Source organism: Callorhinus ursinus, unplaced genomic scaffold (assembly GCF_003265705.2).
Source record: "Callorhinus ursinus isolate GAN/ISIS: 27379988/994484 unplaced genomic scaffold, GSC_fseal_2.0 scaffold3, whole genome shotgun sequence".
Classification (NCBI taxonomy): domain Eukaryota; kingdom Metazoa; phylum Chordata; class Mammalia; order Carnivora; family Otariidae; genus Callorhinus; species Callorhinus ursinus.
Window position 1 is genome coordinate 81,607,517 of NW_027397065.1, and position 15,196 is coordinate 81,622,712.

General features: G+C 53.4%; 1 protein-coding gene across 6 annotated transcripts in view; it reads right to left on the reverse strand.

Annotated features, from left to right (window-relative positions):
- TRIO (trio Rho guanine nucleotide exchange factor) overlaps nt 1-15,196 on the reverse strand; it is a 337,626-nt gene that overhangs the window by 3,392 nt on the left and 319,038 nt on the right. For 4 of the 6 annotated variants that reach the window (XM_025867461.2, XM_073891080.1, XM_073891081.1 and 1 more), the window contains 8 exons: nt 12,890-13,710; nt 8,601-8,848; nt 6,909-7,047; nt 6,056-6,083; nt 5,691-5,853; nt 5,304-5,425; nt 3,872-3,950; nt 2,146-2,346 (listed from right to left, as the gene is read on the reverse strand). In XM_025867461.2, the coding sequence (XP_025723246.2) occupies nt 2,146-2,346; nt 3,872-3,950; nt 5,304-5,425; nt 5,691-5,853; nt 6,056-6,083; nt 6,909-7,047; nt 8,601-8,848; nt 12,890-13,710 (1,801 nt within the window). The other 2 variants (XM_073891082.1, XM_025867462.2) reach the window with 2 other exon arrangements.

Consider the following 15,196-nt stretch of genomic DNA (forward strand, 5'->3'; position numbering starts at 1 on the left):
CTGACGGGACGCAAGCCATCCGGCCACGGCGGGTGCTCTGCAGGTGCTCTGCAGGCATCTGCTGGAGGCTGCGACGAAGTGATACACCTCCCCAAGCCTTCGTTTTGTCATCTGTAAGATGGGCAAAAGGAAGGCCACACGAGCTAATGTAAGTAAGGAGGCAGACCTCGAGGTGTGCGGAGAGAAACAGCCAGCACGACAGGCTGCCCCCCTGCGCTCCCCCGCCCCCGTTCCCGCTGCGCTTTTCCTGGGTGCCTTTGAAAACAACACTCAGAGGTGAGCCATGACACTTCGTGACCTCTGCCCAGCCACCTTATAACACGGGCTGCCCCTGCTCTCACTCGTGACCTAGGATGGAGGACTGCCCTTCCCCCAGCTCGCTGTCCCCAGTTCTGGGACCTGTAACCCGAAACTGTGCCTTCCATCAAAATGCCCCCAGAGTTCCCATTTCCCTGAAGTGGGAGCAGGGATGCTGAGGGAACTACCTGCCAACCCGCACCTCTGGTTTCATGCTGCACTCAAAACGCTTTCTACTATGGTGAATTACTTTGATATTTAAAAACCATGGATGGGGCGCCTGGGTGGCTCAGATGGTTAAGCGTCTGCCTTCGGCTCAGGTCATGATCCCAGGGTCCTGGGATCGAGTCCCGCATCGGGCTCCCTGCTCCTTGGGAGCCTGCTTCTCTCCCTTTGCCTCTCTCTCTCTCTCTCTTTCTCTCTGTCTCTCATGAATAAATAAATAAAATCTTTAAAAAAAATAAAAATAAAAATAAAAATAAAAACCATGGATGCAGTGCTGCCCATGGGCCAGGGACTAAAGGCTTACTGTCAATTCACTGAATCCTCACGCCAACCTTCCCAAGGTCATACAGCTCGCCAGGGAAGGCCAGACCTGCAGTGACGTGGTCTGGCCCAGGCTCTCGGAGCATCTCACTCATTCCCTGCTCTGTCTGCACAACAGACACTTAATGGAAAACCAGCCACTTGCCCGGTAACAAGGGGTAATCGAGGAGACCTTGGTAGTAATCTCTTAGGAAAATAAATCCTAGTAACAGTACGGTGAGACCAAACCATTCAGTTTTCCACTAAAAAGAAATGACAGCTGAACACACTTAAATTTTACGCCAGAAATGGAAGTCTTGTTGATTTTTGATGAGGACTTTAGGATAGTTCTCGTTAAAAAATCCCCAGATGAGCAGTAGCTGTTGGACACCCGGTATCTCCAGCCAGAACAGGATAGAATTTAAAAACAGCTAAATGCCAAGATATTTCAGAGAGGGTGGGCTTCCCAGCCCTGGTATTGCTAACGCTGGGGGACAGCGGAGTGTCTGCCGCGGGGCCGTCTGGGCTCTGTGGGATGATGAGCAGCATCCCTGGCCTCTACCCTCTGGGTGCCAGTGGCACCCCCAACCCGAGCTGTAATGGCCATAATGTCCCCTGGGGGGGCAAAACTGCCAACTGAGGGCCACTGCTCTTGGGTCACAGTTTTCACTCTCTCCTTAGATGACTGTGCCATCTACTGGGGTGGGGCAGGGCTCACCGAACACCATGGGACCGGGGGCTCCTCTGGCTGTGGAGGCCCACCTGCTTTCCCAAGGGCGTCCTCCAGGCGGGGGGTATTTCATTCTCCCATTCTGACCACCCTGTGGTGGGCCGGAGCTCTAGGGCGCGGGACTGCGAGCCTGAAGCAGCGGCCAGGAGCAAGATCTCAGGGCGCCCACTCAGCACCCACGAGGCTCCCTGGGCCCCCAGCAGCCATGCAGTGCCACTAGCAGGGGCAGGAGTCTTCAGAGGCCTGGCCCCTTGGGGACCCTGGGAAGCAGGTGGCACCTCCAGGTTGGCTGAGACACAGAGGGAACCCGGGTGGCGCTGAGGTGTTTTGATGCTAGGCTCGTTGCTCCCTCATTTGGACAGCATGTGCTAAAGACTATACTTCTTTCTACCATTACTGGAAAGCTCTAGAACTGTGGTCTCTGACAGCAGGCGTGCGTGCGCGCGCGTACACACACACACACACACACACACAGACACTACAAGTTGTATGGATCCTAAAATCCTGATTTCTGTCCTTCTTAGAGAACAAACAACAGTAAAATCACTTTAAGTTGAGGCTGAGGCTTACGAACTGGGGAGAGCAGTACGCACATTTCTAACACCAGGACGTAGCTGGTGGGGGTCTCGAAGGTATCAAGGAGGCCAACAAGCAGCGGGTGCTGGAGGTTCTGCAGGATTCCAAGCTCACGGGTGACCTGGTCACGCTTCATCAACTTCTTGTTCACAAACTTAGTGGCCACTGCTCGTTTGGTTCCTTTCTGATCACATTTCTTAACGACAGAGAATCTGCCCCTGGAAAACAGGTTGAGAAGATCATTTTCAGAGGACTCTGAGTACGTCACGGAGAAAAGACTCTGTTAACCTAAATGGACTGGAGGCCTGTCCGCAGGCCCTGCTCTCCCTGGCCACTCGTGGAGGAGCAGTGGCTCACAATGACCCGGGGAAGCCGGCCAGTCTCCGAGCCCCTCAGCCATGGGATGTCTCTTCTCCCTCCTAGAGGCAGGCTCCATTTCCTCACCCTGCATCTGGGTAGGCCACGTGACCTCCTGACCTCTGGATGTGGCAGAAGTGACACCGTGGGACTTACCAGGCAGCCTCCACCTTTGCTCCTCACGGAAAACCTTCCTTACCACGTCAAGAAGCTTGAGCTGTACGTGGTGGCTCAGGCACCCCACGTGCCCCCTCCTTTTGGAAAGGGGTGTCTACTGCCATCACCATGCCTGTGGCTTGCCACTCGGGATGCATGTGTGGGGCTGGTCACCCATCGGTAACCCACGGCCTCTGAAGCAGTACCCGGTGAACCACACCCAAGAAGTGTCAGCGGCACCACGGGAAGTGTGGTGGTGGATTTCTGAGGCTGGGCCTTAAGAGGCCTTGCATCTTCTGCTTTTGCTGTCTTGAAATGCTTCTGCCATCATGTGAGGAAGCCCAGTGTGAAAGTCTATGTGGAGAGAGGCCCAGTGTCCCAGCCAACTGAGCCCAGGAGAAACCAACAGAAGACCTGCCTGATCATTCCCACATTATCCGAAGTGACAGCAAGTGTGTGTCCGGTGCAGCCAGGGCTAAGTGAGGATACGTCAGCCTGACACGTACCAGTATGTGAACAGGTACCTGGAGCCACACGGCCCGGTATGGCCACTGGACTGTAAAAGGATTGGACTGTTGCTGGTGGAGTTTCTTGGAAAGCTTTTTTTAAAAGGGACAAGCTCAGCTGTTGTGCCTTTGACCTCCTTCTTGCCACATGGGTCATGACCCCAGATGTGGAAGAGTGCTGTGTGGACAGGCAGCAGAGCCAAGTCAGAAGGAGCCTTCCTGGGGGCCTGAGGGCACTGCTGAGCCGCTGCCCTGGGCCTGGCTGCCCCTTCTGGAGAGAACCGGCCCCTCTCTCGGTTTGGGCAGGAGGACCCTGCCACTCCAACCTACATCTCCAATCCGAAGAACACATTCAGCCTTTCTCAACTGGGACTCCACAGGAGAATGAAGGTCCACAGAAAAGGGTCTGAGCAACACTCCTTTGACTTCTCCCAAGGATAGGACACAGCTAGGCTGGTCCAGAGGCACAGAAGAGGAGTTAAGTCATTACATCAATGGATGGCTTATGGCATCAGGCCTCAATTCTCTCTTGGAACCCAAGCTGAACACATCCTCTTTACCCCCTCAATGTTTAATATCAAAAGGCAATTACATGTTACATTTCAAATATAATTCATATAACTTCCAATTGGTGGCAAAATTCACCACTAATCTTATCTACTCTTATGGAGAGTTATGTCATACGCTCGCTCTCTTGGAAGGGGCTCTGGGTTTTATATCATACCTGCCAAGTTCAGCCACTTCGCTGTAGAAGGAGTCAAAGTTGTCTTTCCAGGTCACCATGATCCCATCACTCCCTGGACCTGCAAGAAGAGCAGCATCTCCCCTGAGCTTGGTTTATGTGCGCTTCTTGGGGAAGAAGTCTATAGGCCTGCGCTGTCCAATATGGCAGCCACACGCGGCTACTGAGCATCTGAACTGTGGCTCACCGGCCTGAAGATGTGCTGGAAGCGTAAAATACACACTGCAGGTTGGGACTCAGGATGAAAAGAGATGGATTCACGTGATAGAAATAAACACACACTTCCTTTCCCACTATTTCCCCACTCGCATCTCCAAGGTGGAGTCTTCTATCTCCCTAAGCTCCTTTAGCTTCTGTAACTGATTTATTATAAAGCAAAGATCACCCTGTATGGTTTCTATGATGTCTTTTACAAATGAGAACACTGGCGATTCTTCACGTTTAAATTCAAGATTCTCTTTCTTCACTGTGCCATGATCCAAGAATCAGATCATTTCCTTTCTCTGGTATAATTAGGTTAAAATACCTGGGATGAAGATACATGGGGTAAAAACGCTGACTATTCTGTTCACTGTCAACACACAGGGCGCTCCTGGACTCAATGCACCTTTTAGTTCAGATTCTTATTTTTGTTCTTGGAAGCAGTTTCCTAGACCTGGTGCAGCTGAGGAACGCATGGGAAATGTCAGCAGCCCTGTACTGCACAGCTGGCCTCCTGTGAAGCACGAGCTGCAAACCAACTGGTATGTGTTGCCTACTGAGCAATGGTCAATGCAACCAGAGGAGATTTAAAAGGGCCTAGGATAGGGGTTCTGCCTCTGGGAGCTCACGGTCTGGCCGAGGAGGGAGAACAAGGCCTTGCTGGGCCATGGAGAGAGCAAGGACTTCAGACGGGAGCAACGCGGGTCCCACCGTGGTTGCCCTGCGTTCCCAGGAGGGACACCGTTAGGGTCTCAGTGAGGCACAGAGCCTGCAGAGGCCTCAGCCACTCTCCTTCCTCTCCTCCCACAGCCTACGCGAGACCAACTTAAGAGGAGATTCTCTCAGCCAAAATGTCAACCGAGCAATTGAATAAAAGAGAAGTCAGATACGAGAATGTGTTTTGAGCACTACGAGCATGGGACGGACCATGTTCCAACCCAGAGGCCGGCACTGGATGCTCGGCTGCCCAGGGGCTGGGTCAGGGGCCTGCACTATGCACCTCCCCGAAGACATGAGCGGGGCAGGAAGTCACCCGCCCCGGGACACCCTAGACACTGCGGTCTGCCGCTTGCAGCTCTCGTTGGGAAGGCCCCACACTGACTTATTGCCAAATATTTCAGACTCTCCTGAGTGTGTATGTGCAGGCGCAGGGTCTCTCTGGACCTGAGAGTCCCAGAAGGTGCGTGCCCCCCTGCTCAGGGGTGCCACTTACCCAGCACCCTCAGACTGGCTGAAGACGAGGCCGAACCCATGTCGTTCACAGCGATGCACGTGTAGATGCCATCATCTTCTGTGGTCACGCCGACGATCTTCAGAGTGGCCTCTCCCAAGTCACTGCCGCACAGGTAACAACTCATTGTGGGTCACAAAGGCGCAGCTCCCCCAGCGACCGCCCCTACCCTCTCTCCTTTGGGGCCACAGAAAATGACAGGAAGTACTGACAAGGAACTTCAAGTGGAATTTTAATTTTTATTGCACACCTCGGTATGAAACGCTCCCTTGTGGGTGACGTCAGGGTGCCGGGGGTAACCGAGGGGGTTGATTGTGTTGGTCACAGTGGACGGAGGTCACGCTCACTGCCAGCAAAACCCAGTCTCACCTGTAGGAGATGCTGTAGTGACCGTCGTTGTTCAAGGTGTTGTGTTCAGGGCCCTTCCAGGTGATCGAGGCCTTGGGGCGGCCACAAACTCGACATCTAAGAACAACGGTCTCCCCTGTCTCACACGTGACCTCACTCAAGGGAATGACGAATTCTGGGGGAACTGCAGGAGAAAGGAGTCAGGGACCCCTGTCACCCTTGGCTCCTTTCCCACACCCACCAATCCTAACAAGTATGAGACCTGAATTGCCGCCCATGCCCCAGCGCTCCAGAAAATCCACTCTCCAGGTTACGCGCCAGCGTTCTACAATGTGCCCCGTGGACCCTACACTCTGCAAAACCAGAGGAACAAGATAACAACTCACCGTCATATATGTAGTTGGGATTGAGAAGCTGAAACGGAAAAAACACACAGATGTTAACCGGAAACACGAACTGTTTTGTGGTACGTTACTTTTATTCCCAGGCTACAGGTACCACTGAAAGATGAACAAGAATACAACTTGGGTCTCAAAACAGAGCACATTTTCATTGCCTTTAAATGTACTCAAAAAGCCTCATGCCATACAAATTTCAGTGAATTTTTGTCTTCCTACCCACAAACACAAAAGAGCCTCTTGAACTCAGAAATGCCCATTTTTTCTCATCCAATGGGCCGGGTTCTGCTGGTCCCTGGGCCCCTTCCTTCTGAAGAGCTGCCAGTGCCCTGACCAGAGCCCTTGCACTCCCTTTAGGGGAGATTTCCTTTCTCTGCAGGCAACTACTGCCCAGCTAGGTTTAGGGCAATCTGATCATGGGAATAAAGCTGACTGAAGCAACCCCCGAGGGAACGTGCCAAAGCTGGTGAACCTGTGTCTCCGGCCTCTAGTCCCTTCCCAGCGGTGTGGGGCGGGCCCTGGAGAAGTCTGTGCCACGGCTACTTCACACCGTGTGCTTGGAGAATCTGGTCTCTGCTTCCCCAGCGCAGCCAGCAGCGTTCTTTGTAAGCTGCCTGTGCACCTGGTCAGGAGGCGCATGCGCACCTGTGCCGGGAGCACGGTCCCCGTGAGCTCTCTAGGAAGCCCTGCAGGAGCTGCGCCCAAGGCAGCGGGAGGTGATGGGGAAGGCAGATGACGGCAAGTGAGGCCAGGAGCCAGGCCCGCGACTCCTGGGCCACCACCCGGCCCGCAGCTGCCCGGGGAAGGAATGTCGCAGGCTCCTGCAGACGCGCATACGCACCTTCACAGATACCTTGTTGCTGAGCCCCTCCCGCGACTTCCGATAACCGTTCTCTAACTTGCCTTCCCGCTTGCCGTCTTTGTCTTTTTTCTCAGATTTTTTCCTTAAACGGAGTGCTGTGTGCCAAGATGTTGACTTCCTAGGGGGAAAATAACACGTTGGTAGTATTACAGCTTTCCAGTGTTCAGCAAGTGATTCCTGAAAGCCTTAAAGAAAGGATGAGGAGCCCACTTAAGGGATCTGGGGTGACTGAGGCTCCCTGAGCTCTGCTGAGGGAAACCCACCTGTGAGTCTCAACAACCAGAGGGGAAACCAAGAAGCTCTTCACTTTCGAGGATTAAAATACAAAAGTGCTGGTAATGGTCAATTTTTTTTATTTTTTTATTGTTATGTTAATCACCATACATTACATCATTAGTGTTTGATGTAGTGTTCCATGGTTCATTGTTTGTGCATAAGGTAATGGTCAATTTTATGTATCAACTTAACTGGGCCGCTGGGTGCCCAGAAATGTGATCACACATGGTTCCGGGTGTTTCTGGATAAGATTAACATTTTAATTGGTAGAGTAAAACACACTGCCCTCCACAACGTGGGAGGCCCCCTCCAAACAACTGAAGGCCTTAGTAAAAAGATGGGCTTCCCTGAGCAAGGGGGAATTCTCTAGTAGAAGGGGTCCCCAGCACATTTGGACTTCCTAGTCTCCATAACTGTATGAGCCAATTCCTTTTATTACCTGCTTCCTCCGTGGAACGAACACACACACACACACACTCCTATTGTTTCTATTTCTTTGGAGAACCCTAATACGAGGCCTAAGAACACTCTTTGATAAAAATGAAGTACAAAATGGGAATCCTGAACATTGTACTAGAATAAAACAGTTCTGCATTTCAAGGAGGAACAGCACAAGGGGACTATCAAGGAGGAGAAGCTCTCTGTAGCCTGAACTCAAGCCCAGCTTCCCCGGGAGCTGCGAGCTCCAAGCCCAGAGGTGCAGGGTGGTGCTGGGGTGCTGGCCAGCCTGTACTGCGAACCCAGCTGAGGGTCCGCCATGCTTGGAGAGAAGCGTGACCACCGTCACTGCCTTTGGGTCCGCTGGTTTGGGCTGAGGCCTTTGGAGGCTTCAGAAATCACCAAGTCCTGCAATGCTTCCACTCCCAGAAACCACTGGGCTGATCTCTACCACAGCCAAACAGATCTTCAGGGAAGGGCAGAGTTTTAAACCAGCACCCAAATTCAGTTTTCTTGTCAAAAAAATGTTTAATACAGCAAAACTGGTCATTTCTTAACTGAATTAACCTTCTAGAATACGTGAGGCGTAATGGTAATGGCATCACACAGATGTTCACCTGCAGCTCACAGAATGAGCATCTACCAGATGCACCGTCGGCAGAGCCGGCTAAGGAGTCAGAGGTCCTTGAGGAATCCTTACCCCTGACCCGAGACCTTTGGAGATGATAATATTATTGTAAGTAACCTAGTGGCTTAAAAAAGCTGTATGTTTGCACATGCAGGTTACTAAAAGAACCTGCCAGAACAAGTCTGAGAGATGAAGGGCCACCCCATCCTCACTTTGGGGCTCCACACCGTGCTCAGAGATGACTCGCACTGACAGGCAATGGCGTTGCTCTCTCTCGCTGGGCCTCTAGGCCCCTGGCCCCTTGGCTGGCCTGCCGGGTGGGCACTCACTTGAGAGTCCCATCGGGGTTCTCCATGATGACTGCACTGGTGTGCCCCAGGACGAAGCCTGGAATCCAGCCCTCGGCTGCGGGGCACTGGTCAGTGGCGGCTCGGAACACCAGAAACATGTTCTGTTGATTGCTGGCCAGAATCTGAACGACCTCTCCTTGATAGACGTTTATCTCATCCTCCTTCACTGCCGTGTAATCGTGTGTCACCAACATGGTGGAGATGTTGCTACTGCTGCTACTTTCACTCTGGAGCGGGAGAGACGGAAAAAAGGCAGAGGGGAACTGAAACGAGATCTGATGTCATGAACTCGCTCACCGGCGTGCGGGCGCAGCGTGACGACCCAGAGCAGGGCTCACCGGACAGGCCCGGAGGCACCTGCCCTCCTCTGCCACTCTCTCTTTAGCTAACTTTGTGCTTTTTTTTTTTTTTTTTTTGATAATTAAAAATCGGGATTTCTCTAGAAAGCTATGCAAGCAACAATCTAAATTCAGTCACCGCAATGATGACAGTTTGCTTTCAGGAGCTTGGTTACGGTTTTAACCCCATCTTCCTTGCACCCTCAGGAACAGCTCAGTCCTCCTGTTGATGCCATGCTGCCTTGTATCTATGTCACTGTGACTGTCATGCTCATTTAAAAAAGTATTATTAAATTAAAAGGCCACAGGAGAGTAAGTAGCTCTTCAGCTCACTGACACATTAGATCATGGAGCGGCCCCAAATCTGCCAAAGAAAATGTTCACGGAGAACACATATCCAAGGATCATGACAAGCTGCTGACATGCCTGATCGTTTTCACCTTTTTCCTTCTGAAAGAATGAGGAATACCTGAAAAGAAAACCAACTGCTGTTCTGCTCTCATGCATAGTTAGTCTGCCTCCTTTATGTGGCCCTTAGTGAGTGGCCCTGAACTTGCAGGACTCAACTATCCTGAAGGTGCACGGGAACACACAGACTATACAGCACTGCAGAGAGGCTGTGGACACCGCTGGCCCCACAAGCCAATCTCCGGGAACAGCCCTTGGCACGAGAAAACCTATTCTCCTCTGGAGTCCTAGCAGGACCCAGTCTCTGTTCACTGTGTGTCTCTAAGGTCCACCACAGTGACGGACACGTAGCGGACACTCAATACATATTCAGTGACTCCACGACGCAAGACTGCAAGAGTAAAACAGAGATCGTTTCTTAAGGCCACCTACCTAGGCCCACAAGCTGAGTGGTGTCAGCTGCTGAGAAGAAACACAAATGGCAGTATTTGTCCCAAGCTGTCATTTACCAAGTGACCCTTTTGTTCCAGGGGAGAAGGAGGAAGCTGACCCCACTGTCGCCTCCTGAGCTACATCTTGCTCAATCCTATCAACAGGTGGGATGTGGGAAAGGGCGTCAGGCCCCCTGCTCCTGGTAGCTTGTTCTCAGAGGTTTCCACCAACGATGTCTAGACGCTCACGGATCCCCCGGACTCCGATGACACTTAGCCTCTGCTGGGCTCTCGGCTGCCCGGGGCAGGTCCCAGGTGGTACAGTTGCAACCGTCAGACAACCCTGCCCCATGCCTGTCAGCCCTGGGCTACTGAGCTTGTGTCGGGACACGCTGGAGCGGACGGGCCGGTTGCCGTTAACAAGCCAGAGTGCCGAGAATTCCGGGGCGCGGGGCTAGGACTCTCGACCCACAGTGGGTATTTAAATTAAACACAGCAGAGTGCCAAACTCCGGTTCTGTCTCAGCTGAGAGTCTGCTGCGGACTTACTGCCTCTTGTGGATCCCCCCATACTGTCCACGTCAGGCTACGTACGGCCTGTGCATATTCATTTATGCCACATTATTCTTCTAGCATGTACTTTATTCTGACTTATATAGCAATACCCAATAGTTTTGAGATCACAAAGCCAAATCTGGTAGGAAATGCAAACAAAAAGCAACTTATGCAGCACAGCTGCTTTTGGCCAGAGCATCCCAGGCTTGTCTCATGATTTTGCCACAGAAATTGCTATTAGTATTTTCTGAACACTCCCCTATGCACCAGGCTAAGTATCAGGCATTTAAAATCCATCTCACTTAGTGCTCGAAGCTGCCTTCCCGGCTGGCACAACCATCACCTCCTTACAGAAAGAGGGGTTGGGCACGCACACGGGCCACCTGGCCTCGGAGACTAAGGCAGGGTTGCACTTCTATTGCTGCCAGGTGGCAGGTGCAGACAGATTGTGCATCCACATTTGGAGGCTGGCACAGTCACCATCTGGGTTGGTCCACATCCACATCCACTGCATTCCTGCTCTCAGCAGAACTTTCCAGAAGGTGCCCATGAAAGGAGGAAGAAGGGTCATGGGTTAGGCACAGCTGCTTGGCTGTGACTGCAGACAGCTCCGTGGAAGTAGTCAAGGAGGAAGGTGGCCACTGCTGACCCACCAGGAGGATAAGATGGCCCAAATGGGTAGAAATGGGGCAGGGCGACAGTTCCTTTTAACCAGAGCACTTAAGAGTCCTAGAGGACATGTTCACATCCCCATTTAAGCCTCTAGTGATCTTCCCAGCCTTCCAGGGCATTTCTGTAAGGCACTCTGACTCATCTAAAACATTGGCAATTTCCCTTTCCAGGTTACCTACCACCTAAGAAAAAGTGAGAGGCAACTTTTGTTGCAGCCTCAGGCCGGAACATACAACACACGCGACTGTGCCTCTGTCTCAGGACATCCTGGGAGGGAGGTGGCGGCGGTTACGTGTGTGCGCTCCCGGGCGGCCCAGGGACCGGCACAGGCGCCTGCTTTGGAACAGTTGAGGTTGGTTCTGAAGCACAGACTCTGAGCGCTCCTCGTCTGCATAAGGGGGGGGTGTCCAGGTGAGGATGAGCTCAGGAGCTGCTCCCGGGCCCAATTCCCTAATTCACAGGGGTCTCAGCTGTAAGGCCACACCCGCCTCCTGAGCATTCAACCAGATGTGGGCAGGCATGGCATCCCTGGAGCGCTCTGCGTCTTTTCCCTCGGGCTGAAGTTGCTCACCTGCATTCCTAGCATTTCAGACCCAAGGGCGGGGGTAGGCTGCTCTGCAAGCCACTGTAAGGCACCCACAAAGAGGAGGACACTGGTCGCAGCCACTGCAGAGGACGCCTGCCCTGACCACTTATTTTTGCAAGTAAGAGTCAAAGGCAAATAAAGGTACCAAGACCCATTTCCTAATTTCTTCCTCAATTAAATATAAAGATCGAGTTTAACAAAAGACGTAACAAATAGGAAGAAAAGAGAAGGCCACATCAACCCAAACAAGGCATTAACAGAAGTCCAGAAAAAAGAAGAGAGACATGCAAAAGCCAGATTTGTTTTCATAAAGAGAGACACAGACCCTTTTAGGGAAATGTATTTAAAAATTTATAAAGCGATCAAACATACACTCGTTAGAACAGTTCTATTCCCTCACGCATGCCTTTAGGAAAAGTGTTAAAGGTCAGGCCATCTGCCGTGTGGGAGAACAGCTGGGTAGGATAGTGAGGAAGCCACAAAATGGGGGAGAAACCCACCCCAGCAACCTTTCTGCTTGAGGACACAACAGAGGTGACGGGCAAGAGGGCGAGGAAGCCCGAAGCGCCTGCAGCGCGCCCCCTGCTGGACAGAAGGCAGGATGCTCCCGGCCGCCGGCAGGAGCCCGGGCTCCACAGGCCCTACAGCAGTCTCTTCCAGAGTGAAACTTGGGGGGAAGCAAGTATTTCCACTGGAGAGATTCCTTTCCCCCCATTTTGTCTGCTTAGTTTGCTGTGAGTTGCTGTTGGAAGTTTTCTTGAGGGATTTTTTTTTTTTTCCCAGCAGATGAGTCAAAAATGCTGCAAAGATAATTTAAGGCATAAAAGAGCACAACCAAGCGATGAGCAAAAAGCTTAAAATGTACAGATTCCAACTTAAATAGGAGGCAAACAGCAGGGACACTGACCCCTCTAAAAAAACGTGTGTGAGGAAGGCAGGGGTAAAAAGGAAGTTCCAAGATACTCTGCCGGTCAGAGAGTGTAAAAGACGCACGGGCGCTGCATTCGGAAGGTTAACGATCTGGCTTCCCGGATTAAGGAGACACACACAAAGCAAGGAGCGAGTTAGTAGAGACGAGAGCAGCGCTGTCCCCGCGGCAGGAGGGGTTAGAAGGCGCCCGGTCCGCGGGCTCCGGGCCGGAGAGCTGACCACTGCAGGCGGCGCCGGCCGGCCGGAGGGCCAGGAGTTAGTAGGAGGGCGGCGGCCACGGGGAGGTTTAGAAGAGCTGGCGGGACAGAGGCAGTGGGGCAGGCGGGCGCAGGCTGCCGGGCGTTCTTACCCCGTTGCTCTGGGTGGACTGCACGGACTGCTCGCTGGCTGAGGAGCACGTGCTCATGCGGTCCGTGTCCTTGCCGGGGGCCGCGTGGCGCTGCGCCTGCCGCTGGAGGGAGTCACTGTCCCCCGGGAAGGTGAAGGAGCCCGGCCGGCTGGCAGGGGAGGCAGGGATGGAGCTCCAGAAGGAGCCCCCCTTCTGCAGGGGGCTGCTGGGGGGAAAGGGCTCCTTGCCGATTGGAGAAGGGAACGCGCTGGCCACAGGAGAGTTCAGAGGCGAGACGGCCCCGGGCCTGGGCTTTCCCAGGGGCAGCGAGCCCAGGCTGCTCCGCGAGCGGCTGTCCTCCGGGTTGGCCCGCGCCTCCTTGGCGTCCGCATCGCGGCCGGCGCCTGCTGCGGTACTCCCCGAGGACTTCCTGGGGCTCTCAATGACCTTCATCTTGGGGATGCGCTCCGCGTCTTGCTCGGGGCCTTCGGGCTCTCCCGGGGCGCGCCTGCCAGGCTGGCCGGGGCCGGCCTCCGGGGCGGGGCTGCTGCCGGGAAGGGGCGGTGCAGGGCCGGGAGCGGACATACCTGACATCTTGTCTGCCTCTGCCTGGCTCGAGGCTGCAGAGGAGACCAGCACGGGGGAGTGGTGTCTGACAGGCTGCGGGATCCGGGAGGGTCTGCTTCTGCTCGAGCTGGGGAGGCCGCTACAGCTGCCGGGGCCGCCGCTGGGGTTGCCGCCTCCGCCGCTGGGCGCCCCGCCCCCGCCGCCGCCCCCGCCGCCGCCGCCGCCGCCGCCACCCCCGCTGTGGTTCCTCTGATACTCGATGGGTGATGTCAAGGCTGTAAACAAGGGAGACAGAGAGGAGGCCCTGTCAGGGAATCAAGAAAAAATAGCCTCACCAGGCAAAGGAGAAAGGCACAGGAAGGCATCAAAAGGACATCCTGTGCTCCCCCTCCCCAGTCAAGTGCAGGCTCATGCCCGCCACTTCGAACCATCACGACCCCGAAGCTCCCACCCACCCTGGAAGCAGCAGATTGACACCATCCATCAGTAGAGGAAAAGGCAAAGGTCTTAAAAGCTACTCTTCTGTTGATGAACAGCTGACCCGGGGGTGTGCCTGTGTGAGTGGCTGGGGGGGTGGGCAGAGAAGGCCGAGGAAGGACAGAGCGCCTGAGGACGAGGGTGGCGCGGCCTTCACCGGCCTGCGAGCAGCAAGCAGAGCTTCTGCATCCCCGCTCAGGGGAAGAGGCTCACTGCCCGTGTGGGAGAATCCCAGACAGCAGCTGGCTCCCACGGAGTGGGAAAGCTCAGTCCAGCTGCCACAAAGGTCTTCTTTCAACCCCAGAGCAGTCAGGCAAAGAAGAACCTGGCTGGGAGTTAAAGAATCCCTTGGTTTCCCTGCAGGCTCGCAGGAAGGCAGTGTTAGGGACCAGCTCTGCTGTGCAGATTTGGCACAAGAGACGAGGGAAGGTAAAGAGCTCCACAAAGACCCCCACGGGGTGTGTAGCTGTCCTATCTCTCGACTCCAACAATACAGTTTGTATGTAGTCATCTGCAAGAAACCGAGGGAAAAATGCCAAATAAGATACGGGGAAATGGGATCACAACATTTTAAAGTGTTAAAACCTTTGAGAAATACAATTAGGCAGAACCCCTTCCTGCCTGGGAGACGTCAGGCAGGTGTGAACAAGCATTGTGGAGCCAAATGACATTTTACGAAGTCTGTCCTGGCCATGGCCTCTTACTGGAACAAGGGGCAAGAGGGAAGGGTGTCACATGCCCAGAGCTCCCATGCCATTCCTGATGGTGCTCAATCCTCTGGAATCGGTCCTTTGTGTAGACTGAGGGTGTCTAGTAAAGTTTCACAGCATGGTCTATTCAGGCCTCCAGTTTGGGAGGCAGTTCATTTCATTTTAAAGATGGTAAAGAGATTTCCCAACAGGTGCATGCTTTGGATGGGCATTTAATGCATCACTTCAGCACAGGACCCTTAAAGAGGCCTGCACTGGCTCACTGTTATGGGAGCAAAACTTTTTTCTACAGTCGCAAGGACTGTTCCCCGGGCCCCTACTAGCCCCACGTATCCAATTCCAACAAAAGATGTAAAAAACGATCAGTCTTGCTGACTACCCCTCGGCCCCAAATGCCTTGCCCTTGATTTTTCACTGAATGCCTGTGTTCCTGGCTCTTGAGTGTCATGCGAGGTGTGAAGGTGCTTTTACGGTGACAAAGAAATGACAACATCCTATTGGACTGGGGCACAGACAGAGAATATGGACATGGAGAAAAGGACAAAGGGAAGACATTAAATGAGTTATCTAGCTT